The sequence below is a fragment of the Mustela erminea genome, chromosome 10, assembly GCF_009829155.1.
Source record: "Mustela erminea isolate mMusErm1 chromosome 10, mMusErm1.Pri, whole genome shotgun sequence".
NCBI classification, from domain to species: Eukaryota; Metazoa; Chordata; class Mammalia; order Carnivora; family Mustelidae; genus Mustela; species Mustela erminea.
In genome coordinates this window covers 99,981,604-100,003,205 of record NC_045623.1, presented here as the reverse complement: position 1 = coordinate 100,003,205, position 21,602 = coordinate 99,981,604, and the positions used below count along the sequence as shown (strand labels likewise).

At 45.9% G+C, this 21,602-nt stretch overlaps 1 protein-coding gene across 2 annotated transcripts in view; it reads left to right on the top strand.

Annotated features, from left to right (window-relative positions):
• KAZN (kazrin, periplakin interacting protein) overlaps positions 1–21,602 on the top strand; it is a 1,027,640-nt gene that overhangs the window by 232,757 nt on the left and 773,281 nt on the right. For both annotated transcript variants that reach the window (XM_032360798.1, XM_032360800.1), the window contains exon 2: positions 6,520–6,677. In XM_032360798.1, the coding sequence (XP_032216689.1) occupies positions 6,520–6,677 (158 nt within the window). The remainder of the gene's footprint in view (positions 1–6,519; positions 6,678–21,602) is intronic.

Sequence of the window (21,602 nt, the reverse complement as noted above, 5' to 3'; positions counted from 1 at the left end):
CTGGCCCATTTCTTCACCTGGGAAAGTAGAGGGGCTTACCAGGTGACGCTCCAGGCTCCGTCTGTCACTAGACTTCGAGGCTTGCTCTGTGTGCCGCAACTGGTGGGAATACATCAGTGGGAGCCCTTTGGCTGTGTCCCCAAGGAAGCGGTGAGAATGGCCGTGGGAGGCTGTGGGGGACCAGAGGGGCGGCTGGGTGAGCCCAAGAAGAGCGGTGGGAGGGGGATGGAGCAGCTAGAGGTCTGCAGAGTGGGGACAGCGAAAGGTAGGGATTAGGAGCACCAGCTCTGCCTCCCTCACCCACTTGCTCCGAAATCTTGGGTGAGTCACTTCATTGGAGTTCCTTCATTTGTAAACAAGGAGCGAGAATAATAGCACTTACTTCAGGAGAATTGTCACCGTGATTAATTAAGGCTGTGCCTGTTAAACACGGAGCTCGGTGCTTGCCAAGTAGAGTCGCCCATAGATGTGTGTTGCGCTGTTCCTACTACTGCCAAGTATTATTATCCGTGCAGGAGCCATGTGACGGGGAGAAGAGGTGCAGGCAAGGTAGGTAGGGAAGCCCCCACGAAGGGTGCTTCAGTCCTAGCCATTGTCAGCTCGGGGGAATGTTTACTGTGTCCCAGGCACTCTGCTGTCTGCTTGTTTCACATTTGCTAAACAAAAACAAAAACAAAAACAAAAACACACACAAACAAAACAAAAACAAAAACAAAAGTCTCTATCTGTTCCCTGCCCTCACTTTTATTGTGGGGGTGTTGGTGGTATGACACCCCACTTGTGATGCTGTCTCTAGTGACGTTATTCTGGACCCAGAGTGCGGTAACATGGCAAGACGGTGAGAGCAGGCATTGGACAGTTATGACCTTGGGTCTCCTCTCTGTTGTATAAACCTCTCTGAGCTTCAGATTCCTTGTATCGCTACTAGATCTTTAACAATGACAGTTGGGAACTTAACAATATGCCAGACATTGCGGGATACAAAGTAACTTGTTCAAATTCACCTACTTAGTAAATGTCACAGCTGGGGATGGCCCAGCCTGCTGACCCGAGGGCCCACATTATCCATGACTCATCCTTCTGCACGAAGGTTTTAAAAACCCCTGACATATGATAGGTGCTCGATAAACCGTAACTGTTGTCATTATTATTATTATTATGGCTTGTCAGAGGGGCAGGCAGGATTGAGACCCAAGCCAACTGGCTTTAGGATCTGTGCTGTCAAACCAGCTGTATTTACTCATTCAATAAACATTTCCTGACTGGCTTTCCTTTGCTAAATTTAACCCTTGATAAATGGTGAACAAAATGCTGTTCTTGCCTTCAGGGGAGTCACGATCTAGTCCAGAGTCTCTGAAACAGCATTCACTAAGCTATGCTCCAGTAACAGAGATCTCCCTCTCCCCACCCGCTATTTTGGTGTTTCTCAGTAGTAAATATTTGCTTTTCACTTCCGTGTTTTCTACATTCTGGGATCTGAGCTGTTCTCAAGGCAAAAGGAAAGGAGTCATGGTGGAACCACAATCCACAGGGCATAACTCGCGTCTACTCCCTTTTAGTTATCTAAAGCAAGTCACGTGGGAAAAACGGATGTTATTTAAGGCAGGAAGTATGTTTCTCCACCAAAGAGGGCCACTAGGGGGGTTCTGTAGGAAAAGGTTCGGAGAGGAGTTTTGGAACTAATCATTAAATCTACTGCAGATGGATTTTTAAGCGATTGTAATACAATATGGTAGGTTCTTTAATGGAAGCGACTGTTCTTGGAGCAGAGGAGGGAGTGCTTACCTCTTCCAGTTTGTCTTTTGAATTTAGAACAAAGTGAAGTTTAGAGCATATTTTAGACTCTGAATTTTCTGGAACAAGAATAGAGAGAGCTGTGATAGATGCATTTTGAGAACCCAGAATTCACTGGCCTAGTTGGAATGGAAAGCACTGACAGTCCTTTCTCCTTTCCACGAAGGGATGTAAGGAGTTGTGTGGAGAGCCGTGTCTGTGTGTCTGCAAGCGAAGAGCGTGGGAGCTGGGGTATCCTCAGAATGACTTAGGGAAGCACCCTTATGTCCACGTATGGGGAGGGAAGGGGAGGAAAGCCAGGATGGTGGTGGAAAACGTAGCACGAGTCATTCAGAGGCTGGTTCTTGATGCTAGTAGTTTATTTGGATACCTGTGCCCCAACTTTCCTATTGGCAAGAAGTAACAGAGGGTTTAAAACTTTACAATCATCCTGAAATGCCATGTGTTGTTACTGTTTTTAACTTTCTACAATAGAGCTCAGCTTGATCTAGAGCCCACATTTCCACTGAGGGTAACTCAGTCTCTTCTGGTTGAAAACTTAGTATCTTTTCTAGGTAGATATCAAATAAATTCAAATTGCTCTCTCTTCCCTCTTTCCCTTCTTTTCGGGTTCTCAGGAGGCTCATGTGCTGTCCTGTCTTGGGGATGCGTATCTGCTCCCTGAATCTCTCTCTGGACACTTCAGGACTCAGTGGGAATGCCTTCATCCCTGGGATCCTAGAGAAGACCAGAGGTTGGGGGATGACGGTGGCAAGGCAGCTATCTCAGATCCCCTCTGACATAGAGGGTTATCATTTCTGTGCAGATCCTGGGTGTGTCCTATTGACATGCCCACAGTCAGAATTCCCTGCCCAGATGCCTAAGGCAGGATATAAGATGTTAAGTCCTTCAGCTTTCAAATCCGCAAATCTATTTTGGTGCTTCTAACCATCTCCTCCGGAGAACGAAGATTCAGGAGAGGCAGGAATCAGGCCCCATACTTTCTAATTCATCTTCCTCTGCCTGGGCGAAGCTCCTCCCCCAGTCCAGGACAGGATCTGAGAAACTTCCTCTGCAGTGAGGAACTGCTCTGAGGTCATATCCTGGATTCTTTCTGCTCTGTGGCTTAGAGTTGCAACACTGTGCTCTGTTCTCCAAGTTTGAGTCTCCGTAGTTCAAAACCATCATTTATTTATTATTTATTATTTGTAATATTTACTGTAGGATTTACAATATGCGTGTCTAACAACACAGGCCACCTCCAAATGATGTAACACTTTATGTATTTGTAAACATTCTCATTCTCTGTGCTCTCATATGTTTTACTTTTATATAAATGTTCTCAACCCCACACTATATTATTGTTTTGCTCTCAACCATCCATTCTCATTTAAAAGAATTAAAAGATGAGAAAGAAAATGTGTTTACATTACATGCTCCTCCTTTCAAGCATTCTTTTTTACATTTTTCTAAATAAATGTTTCCTTCTAATGCCATTTTCCTTCTGCCTAAAGAAATCTCTCTAACATTCTTTTACCGGAAGTCTACTGTAGAGGTGGCGAGATCTCTCAACTTTCATTGATCTGAGAAAAGTCATTATTTTACCTTCATTACTGAAAGATATTGTTGGTTATAGAATTCTAGGTTGACAAGTGTCTTTTTCTTTTGGTATTTTAAAGATGCACAGATTATCTTCTGGTTTGCATCAATTCTTATGACAAGTCTGACATCATTCTTTTTTTTTTTTTTTTAAAGATTTTATTTATTTACCTGACAGAGAGAGATCACAAGTAGGCAGAGAGACAGGCAGAGAGAGAGAGGAAGAAGCAGGCTCCCCGCTGAGCAGAGAGCCTGATGCGGGACTCGATTCCAGGACCCTGAGATCATGACCTGAGCCGAAGGCAGCGGCTTAACCCACTGAGCCACCGAGGCGCCAGTCTGACATCATTCTTATCTTTGTTGCTCTGAATGCAATATGCCTTTCTTCTCTGGCTGATTTTAAGATTCTCTCTTTCTCACTGTGTGTGTGTGTGTGTGTGTGTGTGTACGTGCCTTTAACAATTGGATTATAATATGTCTTGACGCCATTGTCTTTGTGTTTGTCCTGTTTGGGGTTTATTGAGATTCTTGTATTTGTATGTTTATGATTTTATCAAATTTGGAAAACATTCTGTTATTTCTTCAAATATTATTTCTGTCCCTGCCCCCACCACACCCCCGCAGACTCCAAGTGCACATATGTCAGACAGCTTTATATTGTCAAAGAGGTTCTGTTCATTCATTCTAGAGAGTTTTTTATTACTATAATTTTAAGTTCACTGGTCTTCTGCATTGTTGAATCTGCCATTAATCTCATTCAGCAAAAATTTTATTTCAGATATTGCATTTTTTTCATTCCTAGAACCTCCCTTTGGTTCTGATTTAAATATTCTGTTTTTCTCCTCATTATAATCGTGTTTTATTTCACAACTTTGAACATGCAAAACATACCCATAATAGCTACTTTAATGGGCATGTTTGCTAATACTATCTATCGCTTGTTATTTCTGGGTCTATTTCTATATACTGATTTTTCTCTGGGCTATGAGTCACACTTTCTTGCTTCTTTACATGTCTGGTAATTTTTTTTATTGAATACTGAACATTATGAACTTTGCATTTTTGGTTGCTAGATTTTGTCGTCCTTCTACACACAAAAGGTACTCCTTCCCCTCCCCAACCCTGGCAGGTGTTTTAGTTACTTGCAAATCAGTTTGATTCTTTCAGGGCTTACTTTTAAATGATTTTGGGGTAGGCTTACAGTAGCCTTTATTCTATGGATCATTTAGCTTCATTTCTAAAGCCTGATCCTTCTGGAGTCCTTACTGAATGTGCCCTGAATTCCTGCAAAGCCCCAAACCCATCCACTTCAGCTGGTGAGCTTGTGAACAATTTGGGGCCCTGCAAGATCTCTTGGAATGGTTTGGCTTATGGCTGCCCAGACTATAACTCTTCTCTCCTGGAATTTTTCTCTTGCCAGGTCACGTAGAGTTTCATTCCACCCACACACAGAATTGATACTCAGCCAAGAACTGAAAGGGACCCCTTGGCAGATTTCTGGAGATCTCCATGCAACCCCCTCCTCTTCATTTCTTTGTCTTGCAGACCATAGCAAAGGTAGCCTTCCCAGTCTCCTTCTGTCTTCTCAATTCAGTGAGATCACTGGGCTGTCCTTGGTTTCCTGTTCCTGTGTTGAAGTCTAGCCATCCCTTTTTTGCAAAATGCCTGGTGATGATTGAACTCAACTTTTTTCCCTCCCCTTTTCTAAACAACCACAGTATTGCACTATCCATTGTTCAAAGTCTGAAAAATACTTGTTTGGAAGATATCAAACAGTTTTCTGGTTATTTATGACAAGAGGGTAATCTGAGCCCTCTTACTCCTTCCTAATCAGAAGCAGAAGTGCTCAGAGTTATTCTGTTGTAAACCAGGTTTTTTTTTTTTTTTTAAGATTTTATTTGAGAAAGAGAATGAGAGAGAGAGAGATCATGAGAGGGGGGAAGGGCAGAGGGAGAAGCAGACTCCCTGGCTGAGTAGGGAGCTGGATGCGGGAACCCCAAGATCATGACTTGAGCTTAAGACAGTCACTCAACCAACCGAGCCACCCAGGCGCCCCATTGTGTACTAGTTTTTTGATGACAACTTTTATCTTCAGAATTGTGGTTGGTACAATTCTGAGAATGCCTGGCCTTTACTTGCTCTTGGTCAGAGAGGATAGATTTACCTGAAATTTATAGGAATTCTATAAGGAAAGAAACTTGAATTCAAGGAAAAATAAGGAAATCAATTCAATAATATTTATTGAGCACCACCTATTTGCTAGTACCTGCCCTCACTGTTGGGGATATAACCATAAAGATTAAAAAACAACAACAACAAACAACTCTCCTCTTCCTGAGTGCATTGTAGAGAAAGTAGAGGAAGAGGCAACGGGCGTAATGAGTAAGTGAAGTCTTAAAATTTATAACAGGTCAGATGGCAAGCGCTGTGTGAATTGTAGAGGAATAATAATGCTCCCAGCACATGTGTGGCACTGGCTGGAAAACATGGCCTTTGTCCCTTCATATACTTTAACGATGGAGGCCATCTGCTTCGAGGTAAAGTAGCCAAGTGTATTACCATAAATGTCAATTACTCAAGGCCTGTCCCTGCGTGCCCTGCTAATCTCTGTAATTCACATGCACTTACCACGAAGTCATCCTCATGGACGTGTTCCCTAAATTGTTTCTCTTCCGTTCCCTCAGCAGGACTGGACGCTCCGTGAGGGTAGGTCTCGTGTTTGCCTTTGCTCACCATGTTATCCCCTGGCCCTCTGTACAGGTTTGGCATTTGGCAAGTGCTCAGGAAACACATGGGAGCCGTTAAACATGTGTGTTGAAGAGCTTCGTGGCGGTCCTGGTTTCTCGACGTACCATACGTGCACACCGCTCCTCCTCCTTTTAAAAGTACTGGCCAACTACTATTTGAAAGTTACCTGTTGTTTTTTTTTTTAGTATTTTATTTATTTATTTGACAGAGATCACAAGGAGGCAGAGAGAGAGCGAGAAGCAGCCTCCCTGCTGAGCAGAGAGCTCGATGCGGGGCTCCATCCCAGGACCCCGAGATCATGACCTGAGCCGAAGGCAGCGGCTTTAACCCACTGAGCCACCCAGGCGCCCCGAAAGTTACCTGTTCTGATCACACTCTTCTTCTTTCTCTTTCTTGTAGCTGTGCAGTCCCTGCACACCCTAAATGACCAGATATCCCATTTTATCGTCACCAAGTCGAAGGCCCTGGAGGAAGACAAGGACCCCTTCCTACCCGCTGAGAAGGAGACTCTGAAGAGTTCCATGATACTGATGAGGCATCTCCTAATGGACGCACAGGTACAGAGACGGACACGGAAATTCTGCATAGAATCCGTGGTCCCTTTCCTCGTGGTGTTTTTGGTGAAGTCATGCAAAATTGTTCAACTGTCACACTCCCAGCTTTGTGATGAACAGTGGTGTAGCAGACATTCTGATATGATGGGTATTGGATTTCTGGTTAGGAATTATTGGGGATCTAGTATTAAAATAGCTTGGTTTTAAGTCACTGGAATAGGGCTTAAGAATAATATATGTGTTGTTTCTGAGAATCGAACAGATCTCTCATTAGCCTTGGAAAAGTGAAAAATCCATTTACATATGAACTTGGCAGGCATCAAAGCTGGCAAAGGCTCTGGAGCGGCGCGATATGTATCCCAAACAGCCTCACTGAGCAGCTAATGAATATATGGGTATATTTGATGCACCACCAATAAGCAAATCAGTGCTGTTGTGTGTGTGTGTGTGTGTGTGTGTGTGTTCTAACACTCGCAATGAATTAATTACAGAAGGAATTTAGCTCATTGTTCGCTTTCGTTGAGATTCTTCCTCAAGGTTTCTCCTCGTGCACTATTTTATTGAAATGTTTAAAGGTAATCTATGTACTCCTTCTGGCTTTGTTGGTGGGTCTCTCCAGATATGTTGGTAGGCAAACACCAGGTGTTATAGGAGAATTGATGGTTTTCTATGTTACCAAAGCCAAACTGAGCTAGATTTTATTGTCACTCCTACCTCCTCAGTATCTAGAAGTGTTCCCGAAAATGTTCTTTGGTTTTGGTGATGTTGTATCAGCTTGCCCCAAAGATTTCTTCCTGAGTTGGTTTTCTGACGGGCAGCAACAAGGTCAGAATGCGTGCCAGCTTCCTGTGTCCGGCCCTCTATCGGGTTTTGAACGCTGGTTTCTTGGCTTCTGTTTCTGCCATGGTGGTGTTTTATGTTTTAGTTTCCTAAATCAATCCTGAAGCCTGTCTCTGATACCAGGAAGACTTTTCACTGGCGAGACTCTGGAGCATTTCTCACCTGTCAATGCTTGAAGCTGCCGCATGGGATTTTTGAGCCCCGATGTTCAGATGACCCAAATTATGCAAAGCCTTTCATTTTTAGTCACTGTTCTCTCTTCTCCCCTTTATTATGAGCAGCCCATTGCACTTCTCCTTTCTTCCTGAGCCTGTCTGGTGGAATAAGAAAAGATTCTGAAGCTCTAACAGCCAATTTTAAGACTCACAGGGAAGAAAAAAAAAAAAAAAAACGGGGTGGGGTGGGGTGGGGGGTGGAATTTAGAACAATTTACCAAATAAAAGAGGGCAAATTATTCTTGAAAGGATTAGCTTCCTTCAGTGCCTGAACCCATGCCTGTAGCTCACACCCCAGCCAAGGCAGCTCACCTAACGATTTGCCGCAGATCTCATGCAAACTCCAGTTTGCAAAATCTAAGTAAATAAAAACCATTCATCTTTTCTCTGTCCTTCTCTAGCATCTAGAACGGGATTTCAGAAATGTTCACGACTGCTGAAGAAAACATCCCCCCCCCCCCCAGAATGTTGCATTCATTTGTCAGTTTTTATCGTCCGTGGTGTTGACCACAACTTTCCCCCTTTTTAATCTAAGGAGACTGGAATGTCCCATATAATGTGGTTACTGTATACGATGGCATTACCTCATTCTCTCCTGATCCCTAGTCAATGCCTGCTGGAAGGTTCTCACGTAGCTGGATCAGATGGAGCAGGATATATTATTCCCCGAAATCACGCCCCCCAAAGGAGGGTGGGTTAACTCCTCATTTCTTTTGGCTACTTTTGTTCCAAGACTCTTCCATTAGTCTTTCCGACTAATCTAGGATGAGGTAAATTGCGATTAGTTTGGTCTAAAAATACCACCCTCGTTTCTTTTCTCCCCAAACCACCTACTTTTTGAAATGTTATTTGTGGTTATGTCTAGGTCTGTGGCTGAAGTCAATTAGAATTATGTCACCTAATGGCCCTGGGCTCCGCACGTCTCTCTAAGATCAGTGTTGCGAAACTCATAAAATGCTAAGGAACCCCAAGATTTGGGGTACAGTCAGGGGTGACATGCGGTTTTCAGTTTTGAAGGAGACAGCTAGAGATACGTGATCTCCAAGGCGACTCCTTATAGAGCATTTCTGGAGATTCGGTGATTTTCCATTCATGGTTTGACATTGCTTCTTACCTCCATTGCAAAGACGGAAGGGATGTCCTGATTTCGTATTCTAAGTTCATCAATAAATGGGAGGTCAACAGAATGTGGGTATAACTTCTGGGCGCCTCCTTCCTTCAGCTGCATTTTGTGGTATTAATAGACGCGTGATAGATCGGTGTATTTGGAGGATGAAATCTTCTCCGGAACGGTGACCACATCCCTTAACTTGGTTGGTCTAAGAGCCGGCTCACTTCCACACCCAGAGGACTCTTAATAGCATTAGATGATGATGAAATGCTCTGACATCAGTCCGCAAGTTGAATGAAGTCAGGCACAAAGGGTTCCTGAGAACCCAGAGGCCGCTCTGGAGAGTGGCTGCTTAAAAGGCATAATCGATTCAAGTCACATCTGTCTTGGAAGCAATAAATCCTGCTTAGGAGAATGGCAAAGGCAAAAGCATTGCTGGGCTATGAAATTCTACCTCTGAGGATTATAAAACAGTATGCACAGAGCAAACACATCTCCCAAGTTTAATAGGGTGCTGGGCATGACTGGCAGGTGTGACAGCCCATTCTTGAGAATGGAACGGCTCGCACGGGCAGCCCGGAGGCCCACCGTTGTACGGGCAGCCCGGAGGCCCACCGTTGTTGTGCATTCCCTAAGGGGCTCTCTGAGCATTTGGTGGGTGTCTCAAAGAGTCCGGGCTCCTCTGTTTGCATTCCATTCCCCTTGTAGTCGGCAGCCCCCCCCAGTTCATGACGTGTTACCATTCAGACCACACTGGAAACCTGATCTTGTGGCTTTTGTTCTGGAGAGCTCCCGCCAAACCCAGAATGCCGACTCAGACTCCTGAGTGATTAGATTCATAACGCCGAAGAGGCGGTTCCTTCTGGTGGAGATTGATTCTTTTACTCGTCCTGTGTGACTTTGCATGCTAAGAGGGGTTGATTACAGCAAATTAAATCTCCTATTGGCAGTTCTCTCCTCCTTCCCCCCAAAGACCTCGTATTATTTATTAAGGGGCGAACAAATGCTTGGAAAAACAGTAAGATCGCTTGGTTGGCAGCAAGGTCCTCTCCCGGAAGGCTGGGCGCTAAAAGGCAGAGACTTTGCCTGCCCCGTGGGCTCTCCTTCCCCAGCCACAGCAGCAAGGAAGGGCCTGTGTTCCCCTGCCCGGGGCCTGGTGGCGGAGCTTGTTCTAAGCGAGGCCGAGCCCGAGTGCACCCCTCCCAAGGTCCCACTCTAGGAAGAAAGGAAGCAAGACTGGCTACAAAAATAAACAGTGTAGGGGCGCCTGGATGGCTCAGTGGGTTAAGCCTCTGCCTTTGGCTCAAGTCATGATCTCAGGGTCCTGGGATCGAGTCCCGCATCGGGCTCTCTGCTCGGCAGGGAGCCTGCTCCGTCCCTGTTTACCCACCACCCCCCGCCCCCTGCCGCCTGCCTCTCTGCCTACTTGTGCTCTCTGTCTGTCAAATAAATAAATAAAATCTTAAAAAACAAACAAACAAACAAAACAAAACAGTGCAACTGTCCTCTCTAAGCCAGTGCGTGCCCAAGGCCTGGCAGAAATCAAATGTTAGGCGGAAAAGAAATGAAATCTGCTTGGTTCTCTGGCCAGCCCTTTCTCGGCTCTTCCCTTTGGCTTTCTTTTAGCTCCTCCCTCCCCTTCACCCCTCCTTCCTCACTACACTCTCAGTCCTCCCCCCACGCCGCCCCCCTGCCCTCCCTCCCCCTCTCCTTTCCTTTCCTCTTCTGCCTTTCTTTCTCTTACTTGTGTTCAGGGAACTTGAAAGCGTCATTTGCCCAAACTGCATATTCCCCTTGCCAAGCGCGAGGCAGAGCTGCAGAGGCCGTGGGGTGACAGGCAGGAGGCCAGCCTGGGGTCCGGGAGGTGGAAGGGGTTCCCGCCAGGATCTGAGATCCCCTGTGATGGCTCCCTGGGTAGTGTGTGTGTGGGGGGGGTTTTTTTTTCTACAATTGTCTAGAAAACTCCTCTCTGCTGGTGGATGATACTTTCTGATTAACTTCTGGCAACATCAGGCTAACTTAGTATGAGTAGATTGGCTGTTTGAGCTGCCCAGACAGGGCCACTCTCTAGCCTGGCCTCGAATGGGGAAGTGTGGTCGGAGCAGAGACCCCACCGAGGAAAACACCTCAGGCTTCCGACAAACAGGCAGGGAGGGATGGCTTGTCAGCTTGTTTTGGGAAGGAGACCTTGGGAATCAGGTAGTTGATTCGTGACATTCGTGGCAGCCATACACCAGAAGAGGACCTCTCCCTTTCCTAGCACTAACCCTTTCCATATGCTTATGAAGCCAGCACCGAGCTCAGGGCCCGGACCTGGTGTCCCTACTAGGGCAGGTATCTGGGGCTTTCTAGCCAGGTAGCTGGCTTCAGGGTCCTGCCAGGAGTGTGGCCTGTTGACAGCCCTAGGGGCTGTCTTGCCCTTCAGTCACACAGACTTCAGCCCCAGAGTGGATGCTTGGTTCTCACGGTCACAGATGCTGGCTGTGGCTCTAAGCTGCGCCTGAGCACAGGTTTTTTTTCATACTATCTTCTGAAACGTGACCCCGTGTGGGAACAAGAGCCCTAGTGTCCCGACATAGTGGCACGTGGGGGAGGAAACACTGTCATTAGAACCGGGGCCAAGAGGCAAAGTTTTTAACCGGAAGAAAATCACCCCAGGGATATGTTTAAGTCTATTCATGCTGTCAGATTTCCGCCTCTTACGGGGCCTAGGAGAAAGAAATACTTAAATGGACGCTAAAGAGGTTAGTTCACCTAAGTAGGAAGCTACAGGGTAAGGGGATTATTCAAAGGAGTCTCCGCTTATCCCCTCCAGTCATCCAGGTGCTTCCTGACTCATCCGTCCTGTGCAGCCGGAAGGGCAGTGCTTACGCTCCGTCCTCAAGTGCAAACCGTGACATCGGGAGGGCCAAAGCCTATGGCTTCTTGTATAACTCGTGCGAGCCCACTTCCCATTCTGCTATGGTGATTTTTGATCCTAAATAAAATTTAACTTCTATACGCCACCAGCCATCAGTGCAATCCCGTCAGTCACGGGCCCCCTAGGGTCCCCTTCCCTGCTCAGATGGAGGGTGACACGTAAAATTGCAGCGCTGCTCCTCTGATAAGCTTGAGTCTAGGTCTTTCTTATGTCAGTAGCAAAAGGTCGCCTCCTCTGAGACCCCTGCCATCTGTAAAACCCATAAGGCAGAATTTTAGGGAAGGTTCTGCAACACTGAAATCCACACTTTTGGTATTTACAGGCAAAGATCTGGGTAGAGTTGGAACCGAGATTCAGAAAAACTGGATTCCTGTCCTTTGCTGTACTCTGAAGGAAAGGAGCATCTCTTAGGATGGGTCATAGTCGAACAGAGTAGTCTCTATCAAACAGGTAGAACGTCCACCAATGTGTGCATACGGTGCTAGAGGGAAATTTGGGGATTTTCACACCGCAGAAACTTTATGCCCCATTTTTAGATACTATGTATTTGTTTCAATCATCTACATTTTAAATGATAGTAAACGAGAATGTAGGCTGCTCTGATAGTAGATGATCCGTGGTATAGTGAGGGAATCTGAAATAGTAGCAAAATCATGGAAAGATGGTTAGAGGAAGACTCTAGTAGGGTTTTTGTTTGTTTGTTTGTTTGTTGTTTTTTTTGTTTTTGTTTTTGTTTTTGGTCCTCAGCAACAAAGACCAGCTCTGATTAGCATAAGAAGGGAAGGAAAAATAAAATAAGATGAAAACAGAGAGGGAGGCAAACCATAAGAGACTCTTAACCATAGGAAACGGGGTTGCTGGAGGAGATGGGGTGCCCCGGGGATGGGTAGTGAGGACATGTGACGTAATGAGCACTGGGTGTTAGACGCGACTGACACATCACTGAATTCTACCCCTGAAAATAATATTACACGATATGGTACCTAAATTGAATTTAAATAAAAAATTTAAAAGAAAAGAAAAAGCTTCTCTCTTCATGAGAGAAGGTGTTAGTTAAAAAGAAAAAACACAGCAAGGGTCTAACATGGCATGGAAGCAAATGAGGTCGACCTTAGGAAAATCTGGAGAACCTGCTTCTTGGGAAAGGCAGGCAAGAAGACAGCAAGGGGGAGTTAGGTCTCAGGGAATTAAAGAGAAGCTGCTTTAGGATACTGTGGTTGGGGGGCCCCTTTGTGACTTAGTCGTTAAGGTCTGACTTCCGCTCTGGTCATGATCCTGGGGTCTTTGGATCGAGCCCCTCATGGGCTCCCTGCTTGGTGGGAAGCCTGCTTCTCCCTCTCCCATGCCCCCTGCTTCTGTTCCCTCTCTTGCTGTGTCTTTGCCTGTGAAATCAATCAATCAATCAATCAATCAATTAATCTTAAAAAAAATAAAAGTTATTGTGGTTGGGACACTTGGGTGGCTCAGTTGGTTAAGCAGCTGCTTTTGGCTCAGGTCATAATCCCGGTTCTGGAATTGAGTCCTGCATCAGGGTTTCTGCTCATCTGGGAGCCTGCTCCTGCCTCTGCCTGCTCTGCCTCCCGCTGTCCCTGCTTGTGCTCTAAATCTCTCTCTGACAAATAAATAAATAAAATCTTAAAAAAAAAAAAAAGGATACTGTGGTTAGGATAAATTGGTTCCAGTTATTCTCTCTCTCTGTGTCTCTTTGGTCACGATTCCAGTTCTTGGAAGAGTCTGACTGGCATGTCTTAGGTCAATGGGCCCTTTTCCCCACTGACCATGGTGGGAGGGTGTACATGTTGAGGGATGGTCCCACCTAGACCACTGTCACCACCAGGAGGGGGAGAGGATGCTGGGCGGATGGGGGCAATAATAAACCCACCGTGCACTCCCCCTGCATACACTTGGTGCTGTGTCCCAGCGCAGGGTGTGGCAGCACCCTGAGCCCTAGGGACAGAAGATTGGCCCTGCCCCAGCGGGACTCAGGATATAGTGGGGCAGGTGATCAGACAATGTAGTGCCCTGTGATCAGTACTGGGGAAGGCATGCATGGGGACTGTGGGAGCCCAGAGAAGGAAATGGCTGATATTTGCAGATCACTTAACTGTTTACAAAGCACTTTCACCAGTATTTTCTTGTCTTTTCCTCTCAGCCATGAGGAGGACAGGAGGTTGAGTATTATTATCTCTAGTTTGAAAACTGGGTATCACGCTTTAATAAAATAGACTTCTTTTAATACCGTTCCATCCAGCCCATCACAAAGCAAGAGTAAACGATCTCCCACTTATAGGTGGTGACCCTCAGAGTATTTGCTTCCTGAAGGAATTATTAAATAGAGGGAAAGGGAGGGTGTAATTGGGGGAAAGAAGCAGATCAAAACCTGTCTTCAGACATACAATGGCACTTCTAACTCAAAATGTTTTTAACTTTAATAAATACACAATGTGTTCCTAAAGCCAAGCTCTAACCTTTCAGACTCTCAGAAGGTGCAGGGTTCTCAAAACAGGGTTTTTTGTTGTGTTTTTTTTTTTTTTTTAAAGGTTTTATTTATTTATTTGACAGACAGAGATCACAAGCAGGCAGAGAGGCAGGCAGAGAGAGAAGGGGAAGCAGGCTTCCTGCTGAGCAGAGAGCCCAATGCAGGGCTCCATCTCATGACCCTGAGATCACGACCGGAGCTGAAGGCAGAGGCTTTAACCCACCGAGCCACCCAGGCGCCCCAGAACAGGGTTTTTAAAGTCTTTAAATAGGATATAAAAGGCATTCCAGGTCCCCGTCTTGATATTCTAGTTCCCTCATGGTGTTCTGGAGTCATTTGGCAAATACGTGACTCCAAAACTAACACCCAGACCTCACCATCCCCCTTCGGGTGCGTGGTTCAGCTGGGAGGGGAGGAGAGCCCCAGCCAGATGTTTCTGGCCGTTTGTGGAGATATCTCTGACTGTCACCACTGGTGTGGCTTGGTGCACAGGGGTGGCATTGCTACTGGAATCCGGTGGCTAAAAGCCAGGCATGTTGCCAGACTTCTTATCGTGCACAGGATGACACCTTTGCCTGTGACAAAGAATTATCCAGCCCCGGTGCCACTAGCGTCGAGAACGAGAAACCTGCTTTTAGAACCAACGCTACCTTTCTCGTTGATCATGAAACTCCTCTAGCCTCAGAATCACTGCGTTTGAAGCCCCACAATGAATTTGTTCTCAAGATATATTTTAGTTACCATGTTCTCATTATTTTTCGAGCCTCTATAATGTGGCAAGCGCTGTGCTAGGCTGTGGGAAACCACAGTGAGAACAAACGCGGTCGTCTTTGCCCTCAAGGATTTTGTATGTTAGTGGGCAGGTCGCTGGAAGTACACACGTAAACAAACAATTATGAGTTTCAGTACTAGTCTTAAAGATGCATTAGGACCCAATTTAGAGAAGGGTTCAAGTGTTCTCTCTCCGATCACAACATTTAAGCTGAGATCTTCGGGGGGAGAGGGGAAGGGAGAGAAAAGAAGGTGACCTCTTGTCGTGCGTTATTGCATATTATTTGTACTTTAATTTAGTTGTACGTATTTAATACTACTCCATGAAGTAACTGGAAATAGATCCCCTGGGATGTGGCGAAAGATCTAAGCAAATTATTTATTCGAGAAATTTACATTTAATTTAGGGGCCATGAAAATTCTAACTGGTCCCTCAGGAACAGAGAATCTTTTCTCTTTTGCCTGTGGGTGTCCACGGAGGAACCAGGATCTCTGTGGGTTTTTTGTTTGTTTGTTTGTTTGTTTGTTTGTTGCTAGGTGCCGGGGTGGTAGAGAGCTACAAGGGAAGGCTAGCATCGGAGATCTTTGAGCTACTACACAATACACAAGAGTGAGTCACCATCTCGCTCTCCCAGTCAGCCAGGTGGGCAAAGGGGAACCTGGGAGGGCGCAGGCATGGGAATGGAGAGGCGGAGGCCGCTCATTTTTAGCTGGAGATGCTGCCTTGGAGAGCCTGGTCAGCAGTCAGCTCTCAATTAACGCACCTAGAGGTTAGTAACTGTATGGATTATCTATGGGCAAAGCATTCCTTCCCTGGTAGCATGCACTCGGGAAATGTAAACCAGTATTTGTCCGAATGAGACATAATTAGAAACGTCATTTCATTGCCGATATTTTTCTTTTCCTGCCCTAATGGAATTCAATATGAGACTTGTCTTTCAGTATCCGTAACTTGGTACTTTTGAATGCTGTGGCTCCCACCCCTTAGATAATAGAGAGCAGAACGGATACCATATAATTATAGTCCTAGAACCACTGATGCTTTGAATAGTAATTCCTCTGCAGAGCTGCTGGGACCTCCTAGCCACATGAAACTCAAACATTCCCTGTAGAGCAGCCAGGTAAATTGAGGCATGGTGTTGCCGAGTGCCATCATTTCCATCCTATGTTTGATCTAGGAGTAGAGCCAGCAGGTCCCCGTGATGCCAGCTCAAGCTCATATTCCAATCCCTTGTCTCTTAAAGTAAATTACACTTCTGTAAATTACACTTGAAAGCAGTTTATTTACTTATTTTTAAGATTTTATTTATTTGTTTGACAAAGAGAAAGAGAGTGCAGGTGGAGAAGCAGCAGGTAGATGGAGAAGCAGGCTCCCTACTGAGCAAGGAGCCCAACACGGGGCTCAGTCCTAAGACCCTGGGATCATCCCCTGAGCTGAAGGCAGACGCTTAACTGACTGAGCCACCCAAGCATCCCTTAAAAGGAGTTTAGTAGTGAGATGGTCACTTGGCTTTTCCAAGTTCTCACTTACTGCTGTGGACCTGGAAGAAACACAGTTGTTTTGGCCAGTTTAGTCGCCCAGATACTCAATTTCAGAATGGACATTCTTATCTTGGGTTACTGATACACACCTACAATCTCTCTCTTTCCTTACAAAGTAAGAGACCAAGAGACAGGCTCATGAGAAAACTGATAATGAAAATTATGGCATGGATTTGTATCCGTTAACTACTGCCACATAAAAAAAAAAAAAAACAACCATCCCAGAACTACGTGGTTTAAAACGACAACTTTTTATTGACTTCTTTAAGTCTGTGCACTGACTGGGTAATTTTGCTAATACGGGCAGGCACGGCTGATCTTGGCTAGACTCACTCCCCTATTTGCGGTCACTGGGGCCTGGCAGGTCTCAGGTGGCCTTGGCTGGTGTGACTCACCTGTCTTCTACATATCTCTCCTATCTGCTCAGCAGGCTAACTCTGGAATATTCTCATATTGGTGACAGAATCCATTAAAAAAAAAGAACAAATGGTCAAAAGCAATCACTTTTCCAGGCTACGTTGGTATCCAATTGGTTCCTATTCTATTGGCCAGAACTAGTCAAATTACCTAACCCAGAGTCCGCGTGAGATGACACCATCGGAAGACCGTATCAAGATGGTGCATTAGTGTAATCAATCTACCACACAAACAAAGCAAAGTAGCAACAGATATCTTAGCATAACCCTTGACAGCATTCAATCTTTCGGAAACGAGTCTGAAATGTCCTAATTAGCCAGCTTCGTGCACACTCTATTTGGGAAAGACCAAGCCAGTCGATTTGTTTAGAGGGAGATGAATTGTGTTCTTCTGCCCTTGTCCAAGCACAGAGGACAGACTGTGTTTGAACAGCTGGAGGATATATTTTAAGAGGGCTTTATGTCAGGCTTGAACAGGATGGTTTCAGATGGGCCCGCGACCATGTGTGAGAAGTGTGCACTTGTGCAAGCTCTAGAAACATGAGGAGCCATTAAAATCCCACTGTTCGAGCTGGCCCTCCAAGCCTGGTGCATGGTGAATTTGTTCAACAATTGCTTCCTCAGCTTATACTGATCATATGAAAGGTACAGGGGTGAACATTGCAATAATCTAATCATTATTTAAATAATTATTAAATTAAAAATAATTTAAATTTAATTCAAATTAAATTACTTTAAAAGATGTGAAAAATGAAAGTCATAAAGGATCATTGAGTTCTCACTGTGTGCCAAACCCTCTGCTAAGGGCTGTACCTTACCCCCAAATCTCATTTGTGAGGAATGTGTTGTTTCCCCTGTTTTATGGATGAGGAGATGAGGCCCGGGGAGGAAAACTTATTTATCATCACGTGTCGAATGAGTAGCTATGCTACTTTAATTGCAAAAAAATACCTGCAGTTCTTTATTTTCTCTCTCTGCAATATGCCTCTGTAGGCTTTCCCACTGAGAGCTAGGGGGTTTGTTTTCCCATCCCTTGAATCTGAGCTAGCTTAGGATTTGTTTTGGCCGGGAGAATGTGGTGGAAGAAGTCAGTCCAGGGTTGTCTGGGAGATAGTCAAAACTCTGTCTTCATTTTCAGAGAAAGCTGTGGCTGAAAGGGTGGGTCTGGACTCATCAGTGTATGTACCGTCTGTGGGAGTCCTGCTGTTTCCTTAAGTTCTCAGTAGCACACAGCAGAATCCACTTTAATTGAAGGAGAAGAGAAATTTTGGAGACATTTTTGATAGTTCACAGAGTCTCAAGGAGGTCTCAGAAACTAGGTTTGGAGGCTACCTGGCTGGGAATAACAGTAGCCAGGAGAAACTAGTCAAGACTGCTAGTGGAAACCATCAAGCGATTGCTTCACCCAGCACAGCACCTGTACCATGAGGACTGGACGCAGAACCTTCCCCAGGGCTATTCTGAAGGACCAAGTGCTTCTGCCACCAGTTGCCAGAAGGAACCAGTCTCCTCCCATGCCTTGACTACCTCGTTGAGGAGGAAGCTAGACTACCTGGCGACCTTAGCCACAGGGGAATCTGGGAAATGTAGTTTTAGATTTCCCTTTTCTGTAGTTCAGGGAAGCCGATTAAAGGATGTTGGAATGAGTGTGAGTGAACCAAGGCAGGGTACCCCCAACATAAGCACACCGGAAACTACACAGGGACATCATACAGCGAGGAGCTGAAGAAGAAACCCTGTGGGGTAGATGAAGAGTCCCCTTCTCACTTCAACTAGATTGAGATACCTGTCATTTGCAGCCTGAGGAACCTTGACTAATAGGACACCTAAACTTTGTACAAGTGCCATCCTTTCTCCCCAGGGCCATCCTGTCAGTATGCCATGCGTTCCCTGCCGTGATTAACCACGAAGCCAAGTGGGAGCTTTCCCTGCACTGGGGCACCTGGCCCCTTGCAGTTAAGCTCCAGGACCCTTCTTGTCTGTACTTAAACATTTATGCAGTCCCACACTGCTGCTTGCTCATTTACACAGTCACGCACAGCACTCGAGTTCAGAGAAGACCTGTATAAAGCAACAATTGTTTTAAATCAGCAACCTACTAAGAAATCTGAATATATGCACAAGAGGCAGCCCAAGGAGTTCTTTTCCTGGGACAGGACAAAACAAAACAAAACAAAATACCAAAAAACCCAACTCATTGTTCTGGAAGCATGAACTGTTCACTGGTTTTTATAAGTGATGTCCTCACGTCTCAGTACATATTTTCTTGGGTTTTTCAATGTATTTCTAAATGAAATTTAAATTAGCGTTTGCAGAAATACCTCACAAAACCCCACAGTTACGCAGATCAACGTTGGATCTTGGATGCCCTAGATGATGTTTTCTCTAGCCTCGCCAAAAGGGACCAATTCCTTTGTTACAGGTTGAATTGTGTCCTCCCAAAAGGACATGTGGGAAGTCCTAACATTCATAATGCGACTTATTGGACGTACAGTTGTTACAAAGAACATCCAATTAAAATGAGGTCATTAGAGGGGCGCCTGGGTGGTTCAGTCAGTTAGGCATCTGCTTGCATTTCACGTCATGATCTCAGAGTCCTGGGATCAAGCCCCATGTTGGGCTCCCTGCTGCATGGATCCTGCTTCTCCCTCTGCCGTTCCCCCTGGCTTGTGCTTTCTCTCTTTCTCTCAAATAAATAAAGAAAATCTTTAAAAAAAAAAAAAAAAAGGTCATTAGAGTGGATGCTAGTCCACTATGACTGATGACCTTGTAACAGGAAATTTGGACACAGAATCACATGTGCACCAAGGGAGGTAGTGTGACATCACAGGAGAATGCTGTGGGATGCATCTAGAGGTCCCCGAAGCTGGGAGAGAGGCTGGGGATGGATTCTTCTTTGGAATTTTCAGAAGGAAACAAACCTGGTGTCCCCTTGATTTTGGGCCTCTGACCTCCAGAACCATAAGACTATGAAATGTTCCTGTTTTAAGCCATCTGGTTTGTAGCAATGGTGATGGAAGCCACAGGAAGCAATTACTGATTAAAAAAACACAGACTAAGAAGGCGTGGGACGCTTTTAGACCAGGCTCAGTGTGGTCTAGGAGCCGCATATTTTTGTTTCCATCATGGGATAGAAAGGATTGTGATGGAAGGCCATGCTTCCTTGCTCTCCAGAGTCACAGCGCTGAATGTCACGCCTAGAGGTTTTTTACATCCAAGATAAATGGAGGGTGCTGGAAGGGCCAGGGCACAGCGTGGCAGGTGGCGTGGCGTGGCAGGTGGCGTGGCCTTCCCCCAGTTGCCGGAGGTGGTACCACTGTTGCCTTTGCTGTGATGCCAGCATCACACATCATTTGTTGATTCCCTATTGTTGGTTTCTCTGTGTGACAGGATGTTGTCACCTGGCTTCTTCCTTTCTTTTCATCATCATAACTGCCTCCGCTCTGTCATCCTTCCAACTCTAAATCAAAGGGAAGCGTGTCTTCTCACATCTGGGAGGTATTCCGGATGCATATCATTAGCCCAGAGGAGCACTTGACATTTGAGATCATCATTAGGGCTTCTTTCTTGGTTTTAGCCGAACCTTGGCACTCTGGTAGGACTGTGGGGGCACATAAGCAAGAGACACGGAGATCTAGTGATGCTCAAGAATAGCTGTTGCCCTGACACAGAGTCACGAGCCCCCCTTCCCCAAGAGTGAGGTCCCTCCTGGGGTGCAGTGTCTGGCTCAGGGTGGCGGATCTAGTTGTCATCTTTCCGCCGTCATCTTCTGCCTTCAGAGCAACTGTGAAAGGGGTGAACTCCCTCTCCCAGGACTCTGTGCCCCCTGCGGGCCCTTGGCTCTTCTTCTGAGTCAGGCTTCCATCTCACGGGCCCAGGTCCTCGGTGGGCTTCCTTCAGCTGGGCTTGTCCCTTCCACCTTGTTGTCTGTGACCCCCCAGACCCGTCCTCTCCCACCAGGCTTTGGGAAGGCTGTGCCTGCATCGTCCGATGGGCGTTTTGATGGCTGCCCTTTCTTCTTGGTTCTGCAGAGCACTGAAGGACACTGTGCAGGAGAGACACATGGGGGTCCGGGGAGGAGAGGGACAAGGGACAAGCCTAAACCAGAGGAGCCGAGGGAGGGGAAAAGGACACCAGCCAACATTTCCAGGAGGAACTGATTTTGAGTAGCCGCTTAACATTAAAGTCTGGTGAGGACAGAGATTCGGGGTGGAGAGGTCTCAGCCTCTCATCTAACTGTAGTGCGGTCTTGCTCCTCTTGTCCAGCCCGTCTCTGGATTTCATCGAAACATTCGAGTGCAGTTTTGATTTCAGGGGAGCACAAGTCAGCTGTTGGCCCAGGTGGCTGGGAAATGGGTTTCTGCCAAGGAGGTCAGTCATTCGGGAAGGGGCCAGTAATTTTTTTTTTTTTTTTAGAAACAGCAATCTCTTATATAGGAGAAAAAGGATTTTTGTCTTCTATAAGCACGTCTGAATGGGTTTCCTTAGTAGAGTATTTCCAGTTGATTGATAGACCCCTTTCTTGTTCATCAACATGGACAGGTTTACTCTTCCAAAGCTGAGTGATCGGTATCATTTAGGGCCCCTCGTTTCTCTACCTTTTCCTCTCTGGGCTTCTGGGGGAGATCGTTTTC